The sequence below is a fragment of the Hylobates moloch genome, unplaced genomic scaffold (assembly GCF_009828535.3).
Source record: "Hylobates moloch isolate HMO894 unplaced genomic scaffold, HMol_V3 SCAFFOLD_2, whole genome shotgun sequence".
Taxonomy (NCBI): Eukaryota; Metazoa; Chordata; class Mammalia; order Primates; family Hylobatidae; genus Hylobates; species Hylobates moloch.
This window is the reverse complement of record NW_026652277.1, coordinates 41,755,017-41,779,371: the sequence shown is the minus strand read 5'-3', so window position 1 is coordinate 41,779,371 and position 24,355 is coordinate 41,755,017. Positions and strand designations below refer to the sequence as shown.

General features: G+C 34.7%; 1 protein-coding gene across 3 annotated transcripts in view; it reads left to right on the top strand.

The window, feature by feature from the left end:
* CCSER1 (coiled-coil serine rich protein 1) overlaps positions 1-24,355 on the top strand; it is a 1,475,382-nt gene that overhangs the window by 748,327 nt on the left and 702,700 nt on the right. For all 3 annotated transcript variants that reach the window (XM_058432918.1, XM_058432913.1, XM_032139358.2), the window contains one exon: positions 19,327-19,404. In XM_058432918.1, the coding sequence (XP_058288901.1) occupies positions 19,327-19,404 (78 nt within the window). The remainder of the gene's footprint in view (positions 1-19,326; positions 19,405-24,355) is intronic.

The window sequence follows — 24,355 nt, the reverse complement described above, 5'->3', positions numbered from 1 at the left end:
TTGTGATGGATTATCTTTTGATGTGCTGTTTGATTTGGTTTGCTAGTGTTGTACTGAGGATTTTTGCATCTGTGTTCATCAGGGATGTTGACTTATAGTTATCTTTTTCTGTTGTGTCCTTGCCAGGTTTTCGTATCAAGATGATACTCGTTTTCCTAGAATGAATTAGGAAGCATTCCCCCCCCCTTGTTTGTTTTTAATAATTTCAGTAAGATTGGTATCAGATCTTCCTTGCAGATCTTCTTTGCCTATCTGGTAGAATTCTGCTGTGAAACCCTCTGGTCCCAGAGTTTTTTTTTTTTTTTTTTTTTTTTTTTTTTTGTAGATATTTTTATTACTGATCCAACTTTGGAACTCATTATTGGTAGGCTGAGAATTTCAGTTTCTTCCTGGTTCAATTTTTGGAGGTGGTGTAGTTCTAGGAATTTATCCATTACCTTTGGGTTTTCTAGATTGTCTGCAAGAGATGTTCATAGCAGTCTCTGAGAACGTATTGTTTTTCTGTGGTATCAGTTGTAATGTCACTTTTGTCATTTCTGACTATGCTTACTGAAATGTATTTTTCTTGGTTAATGTAGCTAGTGGTCTACCAATTTTGTTTATCCTTTTAAAGAATCAACATTTTATTTCATTTGATACTTTTTTTTGGTATATGTCTCATTTAATTCTTCTCTAATCTTGTTTATTTCTATTTTTTTTCTTCTTCTAGCTTTGGGTTTGGTTTGTTCCCGTTTCTCTGTTTACTTTATGTCTGACATTAGGTTATTAATTTGACCTATTTCTATTTTTTGGTGTGGGCATTTGGTAATATAAACTTTCCTCTTAACACTGCTTTTTCTGTGTCACAGAAGTTTTCGTATGTTGTGTCTCTATTTTCATTTGTTTCAACTTTTTAAATTTCTGCTTTAGTTATTTGCGCAAAAGTCATTCAGGAGCAAGTTGGGTTTTTTTTGTTTATTTGTTTTTTGTTTTTTCATTTTATTGTGTAGTTATGGTATTGATTTCTAATTTTATTGCACTGTGGTCTGAGAAGTTGCTTGATATGACTTTGATTTCTTTGAATGTGTTGAGAATCTCTTTATGATCAAGAATGTGGTCAATTTTAGAGAACGTTCCATGAGCAGATAAGAAAAATGTATATTCTGCAATTGTTGGGTGGAATGTTCTGTAGATTTTTTTAGGTCATTTGGTCAAGTCTAATTTAAGTTCAGAGTTTCTTTGTTAGTTTTCTGCTTTGATTATTGGTTTAGTGCTGTTAGTGGGGTGTTGCAGTTCCCCACTACTATTGGATGACTGTCTATCTCTTGGTCTAATAGTATTTGTTCTATAAATCTGTATGCTTTGATGTTATATGTATGTATATTTGGGATAGTTAAATCTTCTTAAATTGAATCCTTTAGCATCACATAATGCTCTAATTTGACTTTTTAAAAAAACTGTTGTTTCTTTAAAGCTTGTTTTATCTGATACTAAAATAGCAAGCCCTGCTCTTTCTTGTTTTTCATTTGCATGATACATCTTTCTTTATCTTTCTACTTTGAGCCTAGGGCTGTCATTTTGCATGAGATAAGTCTCTTAAACACAGTAGATGGTTGGGTCTCTCTTTTTTTTTAATTTGATTTTCTATTTTTGTCTTTTAAGTGGAATATTTAGGCTGTTTACCTTCAACGTTAATATTGATATGTGAGGTTTTGTTCCTGTCACAGTATTGTTAGCTAGTTGCTTTGTAGTCTCTATTGTATAATTGCTTTACAGGATCTGTGAATTTTGTACTTATGGGTGCTTTTATGGTAGCAAGTATTGTCCTTTCATTTCCATGTTTAGAATTCCTCTGAACATTTATTATAGGGCCATTCTAGAAATCTCTTAGCATTTGCTTGTCTACAAAAGACTTCGTTATTCATTTGATTATGAAGCTTTATTTTGAAGGATATAAATTCTTGGCTGGCATTTTTTTTTCTTTAAGAGGGTAAAAATAGGCCCCCAATCTCTTCTAGCTGATAAGGTTTTTGCTGAGAAGTCGGCTGTTAGTCTAATGGGATTTTCTTTATGGATAACTTGTCCCTTTTCTCAAGGTGCCCTTAAGATTTTTTTCTCCCCCTTCATGTTGACCTTTGATAGTCTCATGACTATATGCTTTGGTGATGGTCATCTTGTGTAGTATCTTACAGGTGGTCTCTGATTTTCTTTCTTGTATTTGGATGTCAACCTCTCTAGAAAGTTTAGGGAAATTTTCCTAAATTATTTCTTCTAGTATTTTCCAGGTTGTCTTTTTCTTCTTCCTTATGAATGCCAATATGTCATAGGTTTGGTTGTTTTTCATAATCCCATATTACTTAAAGACTTTCTTCATTTTGTAAAGTTCTTTTTGCTTTATTTTTGTCTGAGTTAATTCAAAAACTGGCTTCCAATATCTAAAATTCTTTCTTCTGCTTGATCTAGGCTATTGTTAAAGATTTCAACTGTATTTTGAAATTCCTTTCATGAATTTTTCAATACTATAAGTTCTATTTTTTCAATTTTGTTTTGTTTTGTTTTAGTATAGTTATCTCATGTTTTATATCTTGCATTTTTTCTGGTTTCTTTGTGCTGAATTTTAACTTTTTCTTGGATCACATTGAATTTCCTTGAAATACATATTTTGAATTATTCATATGTCATTTTAGATTTTTAATTTTGGTTAGGATCCATTGCTAGATAGCTAGTATGATCCTTTGGAAGATATCTAGATACTCTGGCTTTTTGTACTGCTCAAGTTGTGCTGATTCTTTCTCATCTAAGGGAGTTGTTAACTTTTTATTTTTTATTTGCTATCATTTGGATGGAAGATTTTTTTTGTATTCCTTTCTCCCCTGAATGCTTGAACGTGTGATTGTGTTGTATGTTTTCTGTGATATTTTGGCTTTATTTCTGGGTGCTTTGAGGGGCCCAGTGCTCTGTTTGGGTTTCTTGGTTGGGGCTAGCTTCTGGCTTTTTCAGTTGCTGCTTGTTGTAGTGATGTATTAGACATATGAACTGACACACTGCCTCCTGCAAGGCTGAGGGTGAGGAGGAAGGACTCGGGAAGCTTATTTTATGGACTAGCAGTGAGCCCTTCTGGCAGCAGGTTTTTAATTTGGTTGTGCAGTTCAGGATCCAGTCCAGTAGATGGTGATTACGAGTAACAGCTGTCTTGCCCTCAAGTAGGTTGATGATGAGTGGAAGCACCTGCCCTGACCAAGTGGGATATGGCAAGAAGAAATCCTGTTGGGTGTATTGAGATCTCAAGGGAGGGGACAAGGGGGTGGTGCACTAGCTCCTTGTCCTGAGCAGGCAGGGACATGATCCACTTCCCTATCATGCCCCTCTCACAGGGCACATGTTCATTTCATATAGACTTTGACCTTTTGTTCCTGGATGCAGCACAGCTGCAGTTGGCGGGTACACCCTTTGGCAGCTACCACCGCACATTGACCATTCTTTAAAATTGACTGCATTCTTGATTATAAACAGTGTCTCAATAAATTCAAAGAAATCAAAATCATATTGATATGGTTTGGCTCTGTCCCCATCCAAATCTCAACTTGAATTGTATCTCCCAGAATTCCCACGTGTTGTTGGAGGGACCCAGGAGGAGGTCATCAAAACATGGTGACCAGCCTTTCCCATGCTATTCTCGTGGTAGTGAATAAGTTTCACAAGATCTGATGGGTTTTTCAGGGGTTTCCACTTTTGCATCTTCTTCATTTTCTCTTGCCACCATCATGTAAGGAGTGCCTTTCACCTCCTGCCATGATTCTGAGGCCTCCTCAGCCATCTGGAACTGTAAGTCCAATTGAACCTCTTTTTCTTCCCAGTCTCGCGTATGTCTTTATCAGCAGCATGAAAACAGACTAATATACATATCAAGCAACTTCTCAGACCACAGTGCAATAAAATTGGAAATCAATACCAAAACCATCAAGTAAACGGAAAGTAGACACCTTCCTCTACTCAAGGCACATGGCTACTGCCAGAGCTTTCAGGCATCACAATATGATTAGACTGTCATGGTTCACTGATTTTCAGGGAACAGATCTACTTCAATACAAAAATTAGCCAGATGCGTTGGCAGGTGCCTGTAATCCCAGCTACTCAGGAGACTGAGGCAGGATACTCACTTGAACCCAGGGGTGGAGGTTTCAGTGAGCTGAGATCACACCACTGCACTCCAGCCTGGGTGACAGAGTGATACTCTGTCTCAAAAAAAAAAAAAATAGGTAAGACAGGTAAACATAGTAACCAACCTGAAAGTAATAAACATAGACATACATGAATTTTTACTGTTTATATTTAAAATTTTACTATTGATTTTTAAATTCCTAATAGCTTATTTAAATGAAAAATTAATAAATTTTTTTGACAGGAAACAAAACTGTACATGAAGATGGCAACTTATGATTCTAACACCATTTACTGAGATCTTTTTATATGTTTATTTCTTTCGAATTGGTTTCGTTTCTTTGATGCTTGGTCTTGGTTTTATCTTTCTCTTGACTGGTTCTCTTTTGATTGTAATTGTCAGAAGGACAATTTGATTTATCTTAAACTAAACGGAAATTTATCAAAAGACCATGGGGGTGACTCATCAAACAGGACTGAGAACCAGTGCCAATACCAACTGTGATTAACAACACAATTGATACTTTCACTCTCTGCACTCATTTGTGCTGTTCTTTAATTTTGTCTTCTTTTACTTCCTTTTTTCTTTCTTTTTCTTTGTAGAAGCAAACCTCTGCTATTTCTCTGGTCTACTTGAGCATAAACTTAACCATTGCTTCCTCTCAAGCTTTTTTACTTTTGACTTAGGCACCACAAAAATATTAACTTATTTTCTTTTTATTCCTTATACCGTAACTACCAGAAAAGTTTCCTATTCTAGCTCGGAAAGAGGATCTGCTCCCTGAAAATCAATGAACCATGACAGTGTGATCATATTATAATGCCTGAAAGCTCTGGCATTAGCCATGTGTCGTGAGTGGAGGAAGGTGAAGTTCCCGGGAAAGTATGTATGTGTGACGGGAGCAATAAGGGGGGGCCTGGTCAGAAAAGTAGCATGTTTGCAACCATCTGAAGTAACGAATGCATTCATGTAAAGATTCCTTGTGTTCTTAGCCCAAATACTAGCAGTATTTATAGCTTTCATCAGCTAAACCCTCTTATATGATGTGTAACACTACATACCTGCTTGGATGCTTCACAGTTGTCTCACTTTTCATTATGCTCAGTATCTCCCATTCACCCTTATTTTCAGTTCATCCTGCTTCTTCTTCGCCCACTCACCCCATCTCCAATTGAACCTGCTTCTCCTGAAGTGTTTCTCATATCAGGAATATCACCATCAACCAGCCTCCCATTTGCTCAGAACTGAAACTTGGGAGTTGTTCTTGACTGTTCCTTTTGCTAAACCTACCAATTACAATTAATTATTCACTTTTAAATCTAACTCTTATTTTGAGTCTGGAAAATAGATAGGACTCTATCCCTTTTGCAAAAAACATTTCCTCTAGACGATTGCTTTATCCTCTAAATTTCCTTTCTCCGATATCATCCCTACCTCTAATTTCTTCTGCATACAACAGACAGAATGATGTTGGTAAAATACAATTGAATTGTGCTAGAAACATTTCTATGATTTCCCACTGATCTAAACATAAAATTGAGCATTTTGCAGAGCCTACAATTGTGCCAATATTCTCCTTGCTCACTACGTTCTAGTCACACTACACACACACACACACACACACATATATTAGTTTCTTAAGAAAAAATGCATATACTCCTCCCCCACTCCTCCTGAACTTTATCCAGTTTTTCTCTCTGAAACACTCCCTGGCTTCCTGCCTGGCTGTGCCCTTGTCCTATAACCTTAAATGTCATTTCTTCACTAAGGCCCACCCTGAGTGTCAAATAGAAATGGCATCTTTATGTTATTCTCTCTTCTATTCTTCCCTTTATATCACTTACCAAAATTTGTCATTTTTTACCTGGTAAAACATTTGCTTATTGGAAGTCTATCTCTCGTATGAAGTAGAAGCAGTGAAACAGCGAGAACAATGACCGTTTGCTTACCACTCTCTATGTCATGAGAGCATTGTGTGCTACTCTCTATACATCCCACTCCCTTTGCTCAGAGCCTGCGCCTCTTCTGCTAGCTGCATAGTGGAGTTGTGTCCTACTCAGGAGTTGGACTCTAAAAGGGCTCACTGTGAACAATTAGCCAAAATGCCACATAACTAGTTTTGTTTATAAATATAAATATGCAAAATAATACAATGTATATTTAAATGTACAATTTTATTTTAGTTCTAATTACACAGAGAGAAAAAGTGAGCACAGTTTAATTTGCATAATTAAATGTGCTATTACTGATGGATGAATTAATAAATTGCAGATACTCATTAAATATTTGTTGGAATCAATTAAGTCCAGCTTTAAATGTCTTTGCTACCATTTTTATTTGAAAGATGAATAAACAGACATCTAAAGCAACTGAGTAATTCCTTTAGTCACATATAATCTCTTTAGGTTTTCTGTCTTATTATATTTTGCTATTCAGATAATACATATACGGATTTGACTTTATTTTTAATGTTTGCTCATGACTATGCTGAAGGAAACTTGAAGGATAATGAATTTCATGGCACTCAGAATTTCTTGAGTTTGTCAGTGAAGTTTGATCTGTGTATACAGTTTGTCTGGTGAAGTTTGATTCATGACATCAATTGTTTTCTAGCTGATCGTTAACCTGTAATGCCATGCTGACTCTGCAAGTGTCTAGTGATCTTATTCTTGTCTCCCTTATGCTTGTGTTTCTGGAATGCTGTCATCAGCATATTACTGTTAATGAATGACTGTCTTGGAGACTTTTGTGTCACTTCATGGTTTACTATAAGAATTTTTATACACATTGAAATTAAATCAACACCATAAAATAAAATGCTCACAATCTCCTAAAAAAATAAATATTTTCTTTAAAATAGGAACCTTATTTTTAAACCATAGTGATTAAGTGGGCAGGGTATTATATCCTTATCTTCCTCAATAAAAATATCAAGCAAGTTAAAGCTGGAGAAATCTTTGTCATATATTCAAGATCTCAGTCTCAATATTGTTGGCAGGTTTCTGTTTTTAGTGATGCAAGGGTTTTGTGTTTTTTTTTAATAAGAACAATTTTCAAGGTTGAATTAAGGATTTATGGTTGTTGTATTAGTCAATGCCATTTTAACTCTCCTAAATCTTCACAATGCCTATATTCAAACCCTATTACACCAAATTCATTCTGTGTGTGAATGTATGTGTATGTGTGCATGTGCACATCTTGAGGCTTAAAGGAGGGCAATAAATTGCAAAATAGAAAATTCAGAGAAATTGAACTATAATGCAATGCTATCTTAACTTGTATTGGAATGCAGCCGTATAAGCTTCTAGTACATTCTTCTCTGAACTGAAGTGACCTACTGGAGTTGCTGACATAAAGGGAAAATTGCAGACCTTTACCTCAGGGCAAGAGTCTACAAACTTATGCCTAGACAAGTTGAAATTTCATCCTGTAGACAGATCATGTCAATAAGAAGCAGAGTATGTTTCTTTATCCCAAGGTCACCTACCAGTTTATAGATGAATGAAAGTGAGAGAGATGTAGAGCAGAAATTCCCTAATGAAAGTATGGGCCAAGGGAATGGAGAGCCCCTGACAAATAGAATGTATCTCTTTAGGCCGGGATGCTGCTAGTGAGGGAATGTTTGGGACTTGATGTGTCAAAAAATTCTTCTGGACCTACTTCCTATAGAAGATATGTCTGTATTCATCATTTTTTGGATGATGATTCAAAAAATCATCATTCATTGGATGAATCACCTCGTTAATTTTCATCATTAATTGGATGAATCACCTCATTAATCTTTCACTCACCATGTAAAATTCAGGCAAGAGTGAAAATGGAGTATATAAGGTTCTCTTTTAATGAAAGAAATTCTAATCTGTGTATGAAAGTAAACGTTTGTCCTGTGATGTTACAGTATCAATTTCTCAGACATATATTTGATGTTTACCCATTGTTTAATAGCCTCACTTTTCTCTTTGTACTGTTTTTTTTTTCTTCCTTTCTTTTGTCTTATCATAAAGTATCTTTGCAGACCAGAATTACTGGAACAAACCCTTAGTTCAGATTTCATTTCCAATCTTTCCCTACTTAAATTTATATATGATACAAATGCCAGAAATTTTGCTGGATTTGTCATGTCATCAGTATTAACTTCCAATAGCAAATGCATCTGCGAATGTCAAGTTCAAAAGCTGATCTCTGATGCCACTCCAGCCTTATGCATATTCTCTCATCCACCCAATTCTTCATTTATTAAAAGCAGTATTGAGTATCTAGAGTGTGCCTAAAAGTATATAAGGAAGTGTGGAGTCAATATGGTACTAAATAAACATGGTCCCTGCTCTAAGGAACTTATTAAATACTAGTGCAGAAGACAGACCAAATATAGGCAAACCGCAAATAAAAGAAATAATTGTCAGTCAAAATGACATTTAGCAAAAAAGATATTAAGACAGAGAATCACTTGGAGATAAGAATCTACTTTAAAAAGAATATCTGTAAGGCAGTGGCACCTAATATGCAGAAGATTCCAGATGAAGGAACAGCAGGTTAAAACTTCCTCAAGTGGTAAAGATCTTGATCCATTCAAGAAACTGAAAGAAAATGAGTGTGAGGAGAGTCATGTTTGCAAGTGAAAAAGTTGTGTTAATATGAGATGAAGGTAGTATAATAGATAAGGTGATGTAAGGCAGGGGCTAGCTGTACATCATGGTAAAAAGTTTAATTTTTATTATATAAACCAGAATGCTGCAATAGCAGTATAAAACAAGAAGCAAATGGTAGTCATGTGTGTAATTTAGTAGCCAATTATGTTATACTTGAATTAATATATCCAAAATCATATGATTTTAAGATGCAATAAATATATAGTTATTCATGAAATATTTTGTGAGTGAAATTTTTTGTACCAATTCTTTTAAAATCCAGTGTGTATTTGACACAAACATCTCAGTTTATAGTAGCTGCATTTCAGGTGCTCATTTGTCACCTGTGCCTCATGACTACTCTATTGGAATGGAAAACTATTAATGTGTTCAAGCAGAAGACTGATGTGATCCAAATTACATTTTCATGTTACTCTGCTATTATTTACAGAAACTATGGAATGGAGAAGGTATGGATAAAGACAGGAAAATAAGTTAGGAGGCTTTATTAGTTTTCTGTGGCTTTGGTAACAAAGTACCACAAACTGGCTGACTTAAAACAATTGAAATTTATTTTCTCACGAGTCTTTCTTGAGACTATAAATCTGAAATCAAGATGTGGGCAGAGCCATATTTCCTCTGAGGGCTCTAGAAAAGGAGTCTTCTTGCCTCTTTTAGCTTCAAGTGGTTGCTGGCAATTTTTGAAGTTGCTTGCCTTGTAGATGGATCTACACTTTCTAGTTTCTATCTCTGTCTTCACATGACCCTCTCTTCTGTGTTTCTGTGTAGCTGTGTCCAAATGTCCCTCTTCTTATAAAGAACACTTGCCATATTTGATTTGTGGCCAATCCTTATCAAGTATAATCTCTTTTTAACGTGATTATATCTGCAAAGGCCCTATTTCCAAGTAAAGTCACATTCACAGTCTCCAAGTAGACATGAATTTTGGAGGTACACAGTTCCAGACAGTGCAGAAGCCATTGGAATAAAAGGTGGTGGTGGCTTGAACACACCCAGCACACATCTATACTTCACTCCCCTCTGCACCCCTAGTAGGCTGGGGTGGAGGCAGCAGATACAAAAAGAAGTGATTGTGAAATACATTTTAGAGATGTAATTAACTGATGTCTTGAATATGGAGGGGCAGAGCCAAAAGAATTTGGGTGATATTTCCAATCAGAGTTTCTATCATGCCTTTCCTGATCAGTCACTAAATGCCCACTGTTTTTATCCTGGAAATTTGTGTTCCTAGCTTCTAAAGGATCTAACTCAAAGCCATCTCTTTTATGTCCCTCTTTATTAGGCCTTTCTTAATTAGCTTTACCTTATTGATAAGAGTATTAAACTAGAAGAAATGGATTAGCCTGTCTTAAGTACTAAAGCAATCAAATATATATTTCTATAATCTATTATTAGTGAAAATTTGCCAGTGTTTAAATATAGTGCAATGTACTCTTTGAAAAAATCTAGAAACTGGAAATTTTAGAATTGAAATAGAAATAATTCAACTCTCATTGCATTAGTTCATTTTCACACTGCTATAAAGAACTACCCGAGACTGGGTAATTTGTAAAGAAAAGAGGTTTAATTGACTCACAGTACTGCAGGCCCTAACAGGAAGCATGACTGGGAGACCTCAGGAAACTTATGCTCATGATGAAAGGAAAAGGGGAAGTAAGCACCTTCTTCACATGGTGGCAGGAGAGAGAGAGAGAGAGAGAGAGAGAGAGCAAAGGGGGAAGGGCCACCCTTTTAAACAACCAGATCTCGTGAGAACTCACTATCAAGGGAACAGCAAGGGGGAAGTCTGCCTCCATGATTTAATCATCTCCCACCAAGATACAAAGAGATTATAATTCAACATGGGATTTGTGTGGGGACACAGAATCAAGCCATATTACTCATTAAAAACAAAAAATAAAACAAAACTACATATCCTTTACATCTAGAATATGGCACACAGTTATCTGGGTACAAATATTCCTAATGATTTCAATCTCTAAATATACTAACTTTTCCAATTCATATTTTTTATCAGTCTATCTCATTCATAAATGAAATCACCCAAGTTCTTAAATCTAGTCATATTTTTAGTTTGTACAATCTCTTATAGGTATTCAATTCCATAAATATAAAGTATACTGTTTAATTTTGTAAGCCCTATTATTTCTTATAAAAATCACCCGCAATCTGCTCTCAAAATGGTCACAGTGAAGGATGTCAGGCAGTTTTCTAGTTCAGGTAGCATAAGGCTGAATAAAAATAAATATGTTATCCAGATGTTGTATTATTGATATACTGACGTTCCTTCTTTTCTGTTTGTGTTTAGAGTCTTGACCCATTTTTTAAACATACAAACCTAAAATAAGTTTCCTATCCCTTTGTCCTTTTCTGCAATTTTTTAAAACCTCACATTGCTTTTCCTGAGGTATGGAGACCCAAAAACTGAAAGCATCTCAGTAACAGGCCAACTATTAACACTTGTGAGTCCCAGGCCAAGAATATTAATGAAGGCTCACAGAATGTAAGTCTAAATATTGAAGTTATAAATAAAGCTTTAAAAACCATGGAATAAAATATGTTCTAACCTCTTATCTTGGAAAGTATACTTTGATAATTACTTAAAAAGCACATTCCAATTCCAGATTTCTTTGGACTTCCTAGCATTCCCTGCAGGAACTTAGCAATGTGGAGAGAGCCAGCCTTTGTTCTTATTTAATTCCAATATCCATTGTTAAAACTAGGTAATGATTGCATAAGAGTTCTTTTTATAAGTTTCCCATTTTTTTTCGTGTTAGCAATTTTCTACAACAAAAAAATTATATTAATAAAGTTTAATGTCTCCTTCATAGCTCCCAGAAATTTTATGTTCTATGAGAGGAAGTTTTATTTGCTTGGCTGTGTTTCTTGAAAATTCTACTGATGTCTTCAGTGATATGCCCCCATTAAAGGTGGGTGACAATGATCAAAGTGACCTGTATAATGTTACATTTTCATTCTTGAGCTCATCTTTGGCCTTGGCATCATTAAGCAATGCCTATGATTTTCCCTCTGTCTCTCTTGCTTTTGTTTTATTTAAATAATCTTGGGGGCAGTTCCAAGATGGCCGAATAGGAACAGCTCCAGTCTACAGCTCCCACCATGAGCAATGCAGAAGATAGATAATTTCTGCATTTCCAACTGAGGTACCGGGTTCATCTCACTGGGGATTGTTGGACAGTGGGTGTAGGACAGTGGGTGCAGTGCACTGAGCATAAGCTGAAGAAGGGCGAGGCATTGCCTCACCTGGGAAGCACAAGGGGTCCGGGAATTCCCTTTCCTAGCCAAGGAAAGGAGTGACAGATGGCACCTGGAAAATCGGGTCACTCCCACCCTAATACTGCGCTTTTCCGACGGTCTTAGCAAACAGCACACCAGGAGATTATATCCCGTGCCTGGCTCCAAGGGTCCTATGCCCATGGAGCCTCTCTCATTGCTAGCACAGCAGTCTGAGATCAAACTGCAAAGCGGCAGCGAGGCTGGGGGAGGGGCACCTGCCATTGGTGAGGCTTGAGTAGGTAAACAAAGCAGCCTGGAAGCTGGAATTGGGTGGAGCCCACCGCAGCTCAAGGAGGCCTGCCTGCCTCTGTAGACTCCACCTCTGGGGGCAGGGCATAGCCGAACAAAAGGCAGCAGAAATCTCTGCAGACTTAAATGTCCCTGTCTGACAGCTTGGAAGACAGTAGTGTTTCTCCCAGCACGGAGCTTGAGATCTGAGAATGGACAGACTGCCTCCTCAGGTGGGTCCCTGACCCCCAAGTAGCCTAACTGGGAGGCTAATTATGTGTCTGCCCAGTAGGGGCAGACTGACACCTCACACAGACAGTACCATTCTGAGACAAAACTTCCAGAGGAACGATCAGGCAGCAACATTTGCTGTTCACCAATATTTGCTGTTCTGCAGCCTCCACTGCTGATACCCAGGCAAACAGGGTCTGGAATGGACCTCCAGCAAACTCCAACAGACTGGCAGCTAAGGATGCTGACTGTTAGAAGGAAAACTAACAAACAGAAAGGACATCCACATCAAAACCCCATCTTTATGTCACCATCATCAAAGACCAAAGGTAGATAAAACCACAAAGATGGGGAAAAAACAGAGCAGAAAAACTGAAAATTCTAAAAATCAGAGCACCTCTCCTCCTCCAAAGCAATGCAGCTCCTCACCAATAACAGAACAAAGCTGGACAGAGAATGACTTTGACGAGAGAAGAAGGCTTCAGAATATCAAACTTTTCGGAGCTAAAGGAGGAAGTTCGAACCCATGGCAAAGAAGTTAAAAACCTTGAAAAAAGATTAGATGAATGGCTAACTAGAATAACCAATGCAGAGAAGTCCTTAAAGGACCTGATGGAGCTGCAAACCATGGCACGAGAACTATGTGACAAATGCACAAGCTTCAGTAGCTGATTTGATCAACTGGAAGAAAGGGTATCAGTGATGGAAGATTAAATGAATGAAGTGAAGTGAGAAGAGAAGTTTAGAGAAAAAAGAATAAAAAGAAACAAAGCCTCCAAGAAACATGGGACTATGTGACAAAACCAAATCTACGTCTGATTGGTGTACCTGAAAGTGACAGGGAGAATGGAACCAAGTTGGAAAATACTCTGCAGGATATTATCCAGGAGAATTTCCCCAATCTAGCAAGGCAGGCCAACATGCAAATTCAGGAAATACAGAGAACACCACAGAGATACTCCTTGAGAAGAGCAACTCCAAGACACATAATTGTCAGATTCACCACAAGTTGAAATGAAGGAAAAAATGTTGATATTAAGGGCAGCCAGAGAGAAAGATTGGGTTACCCACAATGGGAAACCCATCAGACTAACAGCTGATCTCTTGGCAGAAACTCTGCAAGCCAGAAGAGAGTGGGGGCCAATATTCAACATTCTTAAAGAAAAGAATTTTCAACCCAGAATTTCATATCTAGCCAAACTAAGCTTCATAAGTGAAGGAGAAATAAAATCCTTTACAGACAAGTAAATGCTGAGACATCTTGTAACCTCCAGGCCTGCTCTAAAAGAGCCCCTGAAGGAAGCACTAAACATGGAAAGGAACAACCGATACCAGGCACTGCAAAAACATGCCAAATTGTAAAGATCATTGAGGCTGGGAAGAAACTGCATCAACTAATGAGCAAAATAACCAGCTAACATCGTAATGACAGGATCAAATTCACACATAACAAGATTAACCTTAAATGTAAATGGGCTAAAAGCTCCAATTAAATGATGCAGAATGGCAAATTGGATAAAGAGTCAAGAACTATCAGTGTGCTGTATTCAGGAAACCCATCTCACGTGCAGAGACACACATAGGCTCAAAATAAAGGGATGGAGGAAGATCTAAAGATCTGCCAAGCAAATGGAAAACAAAGAAAGGCAGGGGTTGCAATCCTAGTCTCTGATAAAATGGACTTTAAATCAACAAAGATCAAAAGAGACAAAGAAGGCCATTACATAATGGTAAAGGGATCAATTCAAGAAGAAGAGCTAACTATCCTAAATATATATGCACCTGATACAGGAGCACCCAGATTCATAAAGCAAGTCCTTGGAGACCCACAAAGAGACTTAGACATAGTATTCCATGGTGTGTATGTGCCACATTTTCTTAATCCAGCCTATCACTGTTGGACATTTGGGTTGGTTCCAAGTCTTTGCTATTGTGAGTAGTGCTGTGATAAACATACGTGTGCGTGTGACTTTATAGCAGCATGATTTATAGTCCTTTGGGTATATACCCAGTAATGGGATGGCTGGGTCAAATGGTATTTCTAGTTCTAGATCCCTGAGGAATTGCCACACTGTCTTCCACAATGGTTGAACAGTCCCACCAACAGTGTAAAAGTGTTCCTATTTCTCCACATCCTCTCCAGCACCTGTTATTTCCTGACTTTTTAATGATAGCCATTCTAACTGGTGTGAGATGGTATCTCATTGTGGTTTTGATTTGCATTTCTCTGATGGCCAGTGATGATGGGCATTTTTGCATGTGTTTCTTGGCTGCATAAATGTCTTCTTTTGAGAAGTGTCTGTTCATGTCCTTCACCCAGTGTTTGATGGGATTGTTTTTTTCTTGTAAATTTGTTTGAGTTCATTGTAGATTCTGGATATTAGCCCTTTGTCAGATGAGTAGATTGCGAAAATTTTCTCCCATTTTGTAGGTTGCCTGTTCACTCTGATGGTAGTTTCTTTTGCTGTGCAGAAGCTCTTTAGTTTCATTAGATCCCATTCATCAATTTTGGCTTTTGTTGCCATTGCTTTTGGTGTTTTAGACATGAAGTCCTTGCCCATGCCTATGTCCTGAATGGTAATGACTAGGTTTTCTTCTATGGTTTTTATGGTTTTAGGTCTAACATGTAAGTCTTTAATCCATTTTGAATTAATTTCTGTATAAGGTGTAAGGAAGGGATCCAGTTTCAGCTTTCTACATATGGCTAGACAGTTTTCCTAAAAGAGTTATAGTATCTTTGTAGAGATATTGTACTAGGGTCTAGAGACCATTAAAAAAGGTTTTCATCTGGGCTGCTCCACTTACTATCTTATGTGATATTTAGCAACTGATATTAACAAAGTATCAGTTTGCTGTTTTTTATAAAAGGAACAAAAACCTAGCTTTTGTATATTATGGAGAGGATTCATATGGATATATATTACTTGATACAGTGCCTGGCATATAACCTACATTCTACTAATGGCATCTATTATTAGTAGTAATAATTAAAGTGGTAACGCTTACAGCAGGAAAGAGAATGTGAGTACAGTTAAGTACCCTTAATAAGTTTTTATATTTTATTAGGTTCATTTATATTTATTTATGTTGCTGACCTTTATTATAAAAATGTTATTTATTACTTTTAATCTCAGATGAAATAACTTAGAAACTTAGAGAAGAAAAACATATTTTTATTCATATAGCAATATTATATAACTCAAAACCTCCACATATTCAGGACTCAGATTACATGGAAATTTAACAATAAGTTTTAATCACAACATCCATCACTTTCATCTCATTTAATTTTACTTTTTTACATAATATGCTAGCCTTTTTTGCTTTTTCTAAGCACACATGTTTTATTAATCATAAATGTGAAAAAAGGGGTGTATTTTGTCATAGCTTGGAAAGGAAACTTAAAGACAATTAGGTATTTTGTCAGGGGCATAGGTTTATTTATAAAATTTATCTACTACAAATTGAGTTGTTTTAATTCTTTACTATCCCTCTGAGAGAGGTTAGAAGAAGGAATGGCAATGTCTGCTTACATGGGAGAATACCGAAAGAGAGCCACCTTAAATCACATGGTGTAAATTCATTGGTGGTCAAAGCTCAGCACACTTCCACGGTTTCTCTTCTCCATATTGCTTCCTTCTGTATGGATGCATACATATATATCCCTTTTTATGTACAATATAAAGTGAAGGATGTATTTAAATAAGTTCCATTCTCATTTAGTTAAAATATTTTATGGTCTCTAATTATAAAATCGTATTTTGAAAATTGAGCTGACTGTCAAATCTTTTGGCATAGCATTCTATCCTTTCTGGCATAAACTTGAGTTACCGCTGTAATCTCATTCCTCACATTGTCCCTTTAATTGACTCCCTTTAGCCAATTTTGAAGTAGTAGTTGTTTATGCATATCTTTGTCATGGTCTCTCTGACTTCTAAATATTTGCAAATACTATTGCCTTCTTAGATTCCATATCACTCAGTTCCACTTCAAATTGGCTAGTAGTAATTCATTTTTCTGGTCTTAGCTGGGATGTCAGTAGCTTCTACATTCCAAATTATTTAACTCTTTTGTACGTCCCCTCTCCAACATACCGTTTCCATAGACACACACCTCGGGCTTTCTCCATAGTAACTATATTTTACCTATAGAATGCTAATTGTCTTATTTTTCTGACTGACACTGGAAGTGTCTTCATAGAAAGGGATATATTTTCTTTTTTTCCCTTAGTGTCCCCTCCCCTCTAAGCAATAACCATAATATGCATTTAATAAAAAGTTACAAAATACAAATATATTCCTATCATGGTGAAATTTATGTATATTGAAATAAACTGATAATAATTTTAGTCAAGACTTTGATCATTATATCAAATCAATGTGAAACTGAAAATACATGATGATACTTTGTTTCTATATCTCTGATAAAATATATATATTTATGAAATTAATATAGATAGATTTATTGTATAAGAGATCAAAATTATCTGCAATTCTACCCTCTAGTAATAGCTACTTTTGTGAGTACATTTTCTGTTCAATTATCTTTATCAATCTATAAATTTCCATCTACCATTTAGAAATGCAAGAGCTCCATCAAGAATCATCTCCTGGAAGCTATGTATTCTTTCTTTAATCTTCTAATTGTATGTGATAGACATTTGTCATAAACTTTCATATGTTTACGGCCTTCTATTATGCTAAAAATATTTAATTCTTAATTATTTGTACCCAAGTCTATAGGAAACTTAGATTTTATTCTCTACATCTGAATATGGCATACATGTGCATACATAATACCATAATAAATAATTCAAATACATTATTTTTTGTGATTAATGCCTACAAGAGGGAGTGACAATGACATTCCCTAGAAATGTCTGTGTTTTATTTAATTTCCAAAGATAACTGTTCTTTATTTAAAGTTTCTGTTTGCTCTTGTTTTGGTTAGTATATTGGTTAATAAAGTTGTTTGGAATTTTATTTATCATTATTTGAATTTTCTAAATATTATAACTCAGACCAGTAATCCAGAAGTTACCAACACTTTCCAATTCCTATCCTCAGGATGAAAGCCCTTGAAATAGAAATGTGAGCTGTGGCATAATGGAAGCATTTGGCAGCTATTTTCCCCTGCCCTATACATGAGTGCATGACTCTAATTCATATAAAAAAGTTTATATAATTACAGATTTGCAACAAAATTTACTTTTCACATACTTATGATTCCAATCTATCTCAAAAGTAGATAATCAAACTTTCCTAAACAACCTTTCAATGATGGACAATGTTATTGCTCCTTTACCTATTACTACCTCTCCCTGTTCTTTTCTTCATCCCAATCAATATGTCTAGATAAATACATTTTTTTTTCTCATTTGAAATTTAGTTTGGAAAATGCAGCCACATTTTTACTTATCTTTTTCAAGTAAGTTTTTCAAAACTTCTACCTCACTCATGTAACATCTTCCTGCATAATCTAATCTGCATCTTATTTTTGTCTGACTAGCAGCACTAGATATTTTGTGATTAGGGAAGTCAGAAGTGATGAGACATTAATAGAACATAAAATATTTCTTTTCTATATTTCAGTAAGTTAAACTAAATTATATTTACCTAAATTATGTACGTACTTTGATAAACATCTCAGATAATCTTGAAAATACCAAACAGCAATGAAGGAAAGTGTGAGGGAAGAGGGAGGGAGGGGAAAAATAGAAGAGGGAAGGGGAAGGAACAGGAAAGGAAGAGAGGTGAGGATGGAAGAGTTTTGTGTAACTGGAATTCCTGAGAGTGAGGTTCTTGATAACCATTGTCAGTCCTGGGAAAGGAAGAATTAAATCACAGTCCTTTATCATTTGGGTATTATATAACTATCTTATTAACCATTCAAAAGAAAAGAAAATGATAGACATTCTGCTTTAAAGTGGAAAGCACAATCTCATGGAATCCCATGAATTTCTTTGAAAACCTGTCTCAAGTTACTTTAACTTCCTAAACTGTATTGTTTTTATTTAACATGAGTGGTATTTATAGTAAATATTTGAAGATAAAATGTGATCATGTGAGTACAACACTCTCAGCTGTGAGAGGCAGTTAGTAAATACATTACATAATAATTAAACTCAAGATCTCATTTTAAGTGACACATTTAGGAATGAGAAGGGAAGGCCCCAGAAAGAAGCACAGTCAAATTAGTTTACTCAGAAATCGTAGTTTCGCATTTGAAATATGAAATTCCAACCTCGCTCATGTATTACTTCCCTTCCCTAGTTATCACAGGGTTGGATTAGTGTCAGTCTCTTAAAGTAAACATTCCTAAATGTGTAGAGGTTTTTGGAAAGAAGAAGCATAACAAAATTAAAACAAACTGAATGGAATCCATTGGGTCATTTATTAAGAATATTTTTTATTTCAAATATAAGTGTTCTGAAACTGGATCAGCCAAATAGTAGCAACTAAGTTATTTAAAAAAGATAACAGGAAACAAAGCATAGGCATTTGGTCTTGGATTTAAGCACATTATGACTCTACTGTTGAACTGTGGTTCTGACTCAGTGACGCCTACAGTAAAAGAAAAGATGCTTAAGGTGGGACAGTTGTGACCTAAAAATTAAAGCTCTAAATATTTAAGCTTATTTTAAGAGCAGTAACAGAGCAAAGCATATGCACAGAGAAGAACACGAATTATACACTAATCAAATTTTAATAAGTGGAGAATATTAGTGTAGAAGTACACACCTCACCAACAATGTGTTGTTGCCGTTTTTTCATTTTGCAGGGAAAAGTCCGGCATTTACAGAAGGCTTTTGCTTCAAGAGTAGATAAATCCACCCAGACTGAACTACTAGGCTATGACGTAAGTAGCTCTGTAAAACCATTTTTAACTTCGTTATTGGTATTCAGACCTCCACAGCTTATTTACCTCTGCGGCTGCTGTGTCCACGCATTGATTTAACAGGATTTAGCGGTGCACCATTCATCTTTTGCTCTTAAACAATCCCCAAATACCTCCTGGAACTAAAAAAGATAATTACAGGCACCAACTAGCATACCAATGCCTTATTAATTTTTTTACACCAACAATTTTGGTACAGTCTTTTGAATTAGTGTATTTGCAGACATGTAGAAGATGTACATTAGAAGACTAGGGCAATTTATTTTTTAAAAAAATATTTATTTATTAACAGTTTAATAAAGTTACTATGTTTGTAATCCCCAAAGGTAACGCACATCATTTTTATATGCAGACACTTAAAAGCAAAAACAACTTTGAAGAAAAATTTAAAATAATGTTTTAGCTCTTGGGCTTCAGTGCAGGCAGCAGAAAGTAATTTAATTGAAAGTATTTTTCTGTTAGTGCTAAATACTTGTTGAACTGTCAAAATAGGATTGTAAAACATGTTTTAATACAGTATTACATCTAGTAACGTTGGATGATTTGGGAAAACATTGATATAAATACCCATTTTTTTCTTAAACACAGCTAAGAAATTTGCATTTTGCCTAAGTTCATGACTTTAAACTTCCTCTTGATGAAAAAAATAAAGGAATTAATTTGATCTTGTAGCTAACATGTATGAGGACCCCCTCTTCTGTTTAAAAACATTTATTCTTATTTTTAGCACTTTGCTGATAAGTAGAAATAAAATAGAGATAATTTTAAGTTTTATGATGATGAATAATGATAAATTATATGTTTATCTGCATGGTCTCGTTATGTTAAATAACAAAGTTGGATGCTACTTTTGTGTTGCCCTGCAATCTACATTAATTTATTTAATATAAAACTACTTTTCTTTTAGGAAATAAACCAAAGTTTTGAATTACTGCACAAATTGTTTTCAAGTGTTTATAGACCTTATTTTTTTAATTGAACACCACTAAAAACTATGAATTAAAAATTATTCTATTACATTTATTTTAAGGTATATTTATTCTAGATATCTAAATTCTAGATCTCAATTTTGTAACTGAAATGCTTCTAGCAGTGTTGTATATTACTTAAATTATGTTGATATCTATTTTTAAAAAGAAATAATTTTATGGTACTTAAGGAGGATTTACCACAAGTAATTCAATATTGGTCTTTTGTGGGGGACTTTTTTCCTGTCTAAAAACTTGGTTTGTTGGTTTGTTTGTTTGTTATTTGAGATAGAGTCTCACTCTGTTGCCCAGGCTGGAGTGCAGTGGTGCAATCTGGGCTCACTGCAACCTCCGCCTCCTGGGTTCAAGCGATTCTCCTGCCTCACCATCCCAAGTAACTGGGATTGCAAGAACCCATCACCACTGCCGGCTAATGTTTGTATTTGTAGTAGAGACAGGGTTTCATCATGTTGGTCAGGTTAGTCTTGAACTCCTTACCTCAAATGATCCATGCGCCTCAGCCTCCAAAAGTTCTGGGATTACAGGCGTGAGCCACCACCCCCTGCCTAAAAATTTGTTAATGAAAATATTTATATGCTGGTCCTTAGGATATAAACCCAATATGTGTTTTACAAATAACAACCTTTGTATCTATAAATCTACAAGACAGTTTGTTCAATATGAGTAATAATACCATAATTTTCATTAAATCTTATTCCAATATAACATCATACAACACAGGGAGTACAAGTTAAATTAGAATCAACTTACTTCAAGGCCCCAAATTTTTAAATAAGTTAACTGAATTTCAGAAAAACGAAGTCACTTTTTTACTACTACATGACCTTTGTTGGGAGTCTAGTCTTTTATTTAAAGTAATGTGCTTGGAAAAAAGAAAACAAATATACATTTGGATTCAAATTTTCAATTTTATTTAAAGAAACAATGTATGGGAGGCAGAATTCTAACTTTTTAAATGACAGTATAAATATAAAATGTAAGACTTTTATGTAACACTGTCAATTTTATGTGACACTATTAGTGATTGCTTGTGAGAATTGGTTACTGAGGAATGAATGACACCTCTGGGGAAATGACTTATCTGTGGATAGTTATTCTAACACCATAGTTACCAGCAGCCTCTTATGTATTTGCCTATCCATGCCTCATAATTTTCTAATTTCTACGATATTTCTTACATCAATGTCATTTAGTTCTCTAAGCATGAAAATAAAAATTTAAAATGAAGCCATGGTAATTGTTAATCCTCATTAAATCTTCAGTGTTCCTAGCTTGTTTCACATGTTACAGTGATAGTTTAATGCATCTTACTGTATTGAATTAAGGTTAAAGAATAATACTTTTTTTGACAATGAGTCCCTAAAGAATCCCCTCCATATGAGCAAATTAAATTTCTAAAATATGCATGTAAAAACTTATGAAAGTAACTAGATGTAACTGTAATATTAAACCTTAGGGTATCTTGCATGTGAAAAACTGGGGATGGAAATACTTAAACAAATCAAAAATAAGTAAAACACTTTCAGTATGATGAATTACATAACTGGAAATATATGATTCATAAACAGTACAATTTCTCCCATGACCAGGATATATTTTCAATATTTATTTGTAAGTATTTTTTAATATTTTATATGCAATAATAATCATTTATTCTTCAATTTATAGTATTTTGTTCTGTTTCACTCTCAGGAAATATAGTTTCACCTTATTTTAACTTTCAAAAATATTCTATACACACATTATCTATTTATAACTTGCAAATTGTGTTTATTCAAAAACAAGAAGCATCTCATGGAAATCTTGTACATTATGGATGTTTCTTATACTCTTGTTTTCTTCTTAAAGCTGCCAGCCTTAGCCACAAATTGTTCTTTACAGATTATTATGGATCATGTTTTATTGGTATGAGTATCAGAATATATGATACTACATGTCATCATTAATATAATTTCCTTGGGAAAATAGCTGTTGCTACACATTTTGCTTAAGATAAGAAATAGAATCCCCAGAAAACATTAATTATAATAAAATCTATTAAAAATTCACTACCATGAATAAGTTTAAAGATTTGTACAATAAACTACTTTTATCCTGCACCAGATTTATCAGAAGACATGAAACAAATGTTAGTTTACAATGTGCTCTGATTTCTAATGCACATGGCAAGACTTAAAAAAAAAATTCAGTGTCTCAGCACAGGCCTATAAACAATAGTTTTTGTGATGAGGGAGATTGTTAAATAAATGATGAATGTGTCTTAAATAATCAATGCCAATTTAACCTCTTCCACGTTCCTCTGTCTGCACAGGCTTAGTTTATTGAAAGATCAAAGAATAATTTCTTAGGTGTCACTGTATTATTAAAACAGGATAGAAGATGAATAGATGTAGTTAAGTAGCATTGCGGCCCATTACAAGATTACACTGAGGGTAGGGAAGTTTTTTATCTAATTACGTCAAATGTATAAACAGATGTTTCAATATAGTATATATGCTGTCTGTAAATATTTTATAGCTTGAACTACTGCAAATAGCATTTTGATTACAATATTTGAGAATGAATAATCAAAATATTCTAAAGATCTTATATTCTGACAGTGAGAAATTCAGATACTTTCACTAATTTGACATCTTTATGGACAGCTTATGTCCTGAAGAAGATTGTTTTTGAAAATGTGACTGGTTGATTGACTTTAAGTTCAAGTTTTCTTTTCAGATAATGCCTGAAATTGACACAGAATAGTCACAGGATTTAAAAATTTATCTGAGCCACAAATGCACTAAAGTTTTAAGTAAAACAGTTTCTTCCTTTCATTAGCATGTGATTTACACTAACATTTAATAAGAAGCCGTTTTTAGTCTTGAACTTGGCAGTGTTTTCTTTAAGACTTCTGACGTTATCAGGTATTTCATTAAATATTAAATTATTATTAATTACTGTTAGTTTAAATATCATTAGGGGTTTCAATTTGGCTACTTAAAATGGACTGAACTGTGGCATCACATATTTTGTCTCAGTCATGTATGAATAAAGCATAAATGAGTTTGTTAATGGATGCTTATACCACTGTTTATTTTATCAAATATTTTAACACACTTTCCAAAGGTGAGATCTGCTTTATAAATACAGTTTTCTACTTACACATGAGGAAAATAATATTATTTGCATTATGCATGTACACTTTGAAAAACTTTTCAATGCAATTATCTGTGTATTTCACAATCTCTGGTACTTTTCTCAGATTTAATTTTGGTGGTGCTCCTGGCGCAGTTTGCAGACAGTCCTAAAAAATATGAAAATAGTTCATCATGCTGTATTCATGTTAGGAATAAGAATGATTAGTTTTTACTGTAATTGTTTTATTAGATAGAGCAGAAGTGTTTTTTGTGCTGTGCTAATATATTATGTCTGCCTATGGATTAAACCCCGTTCTAAGAATTGAATAACTATCAATTAGGCTTTCTCATCATGCTGCTAATATACTGTAGTTTATTAAAGTTTCTGTTTTGCTTTTATTTATTACTTCTTTCTTCTTAAATTCAGTACTTCTCCTGATCATGTATGAATGTGCTCTGGCATTTTTATTAGAAAAAAGTGACTGCCCCGCACATGCTTTATGTATTTATATTTACTTATCTCAAATATTTCTGTTTATTTTTACAAATTAAAAAATATTTAGTTTTAAAAATTGAGTTATATATTCCAGGTTTTCTTATGGACTATAATCTTTCCCATTACATTAAAGATAACTTTTAGATAAGAACATTGTTTAAAAACATCTGTCATGTTTAAAAACATGATTATCTGCCACGGGTGCTTATTAACATGTAATGGAGTCACATCTTATCCAGTGGTAATATTCTAAGGGCATCACTTTTGAAAATTTATTCATGCTTTCATTCAACAAAATGACTAAGTCC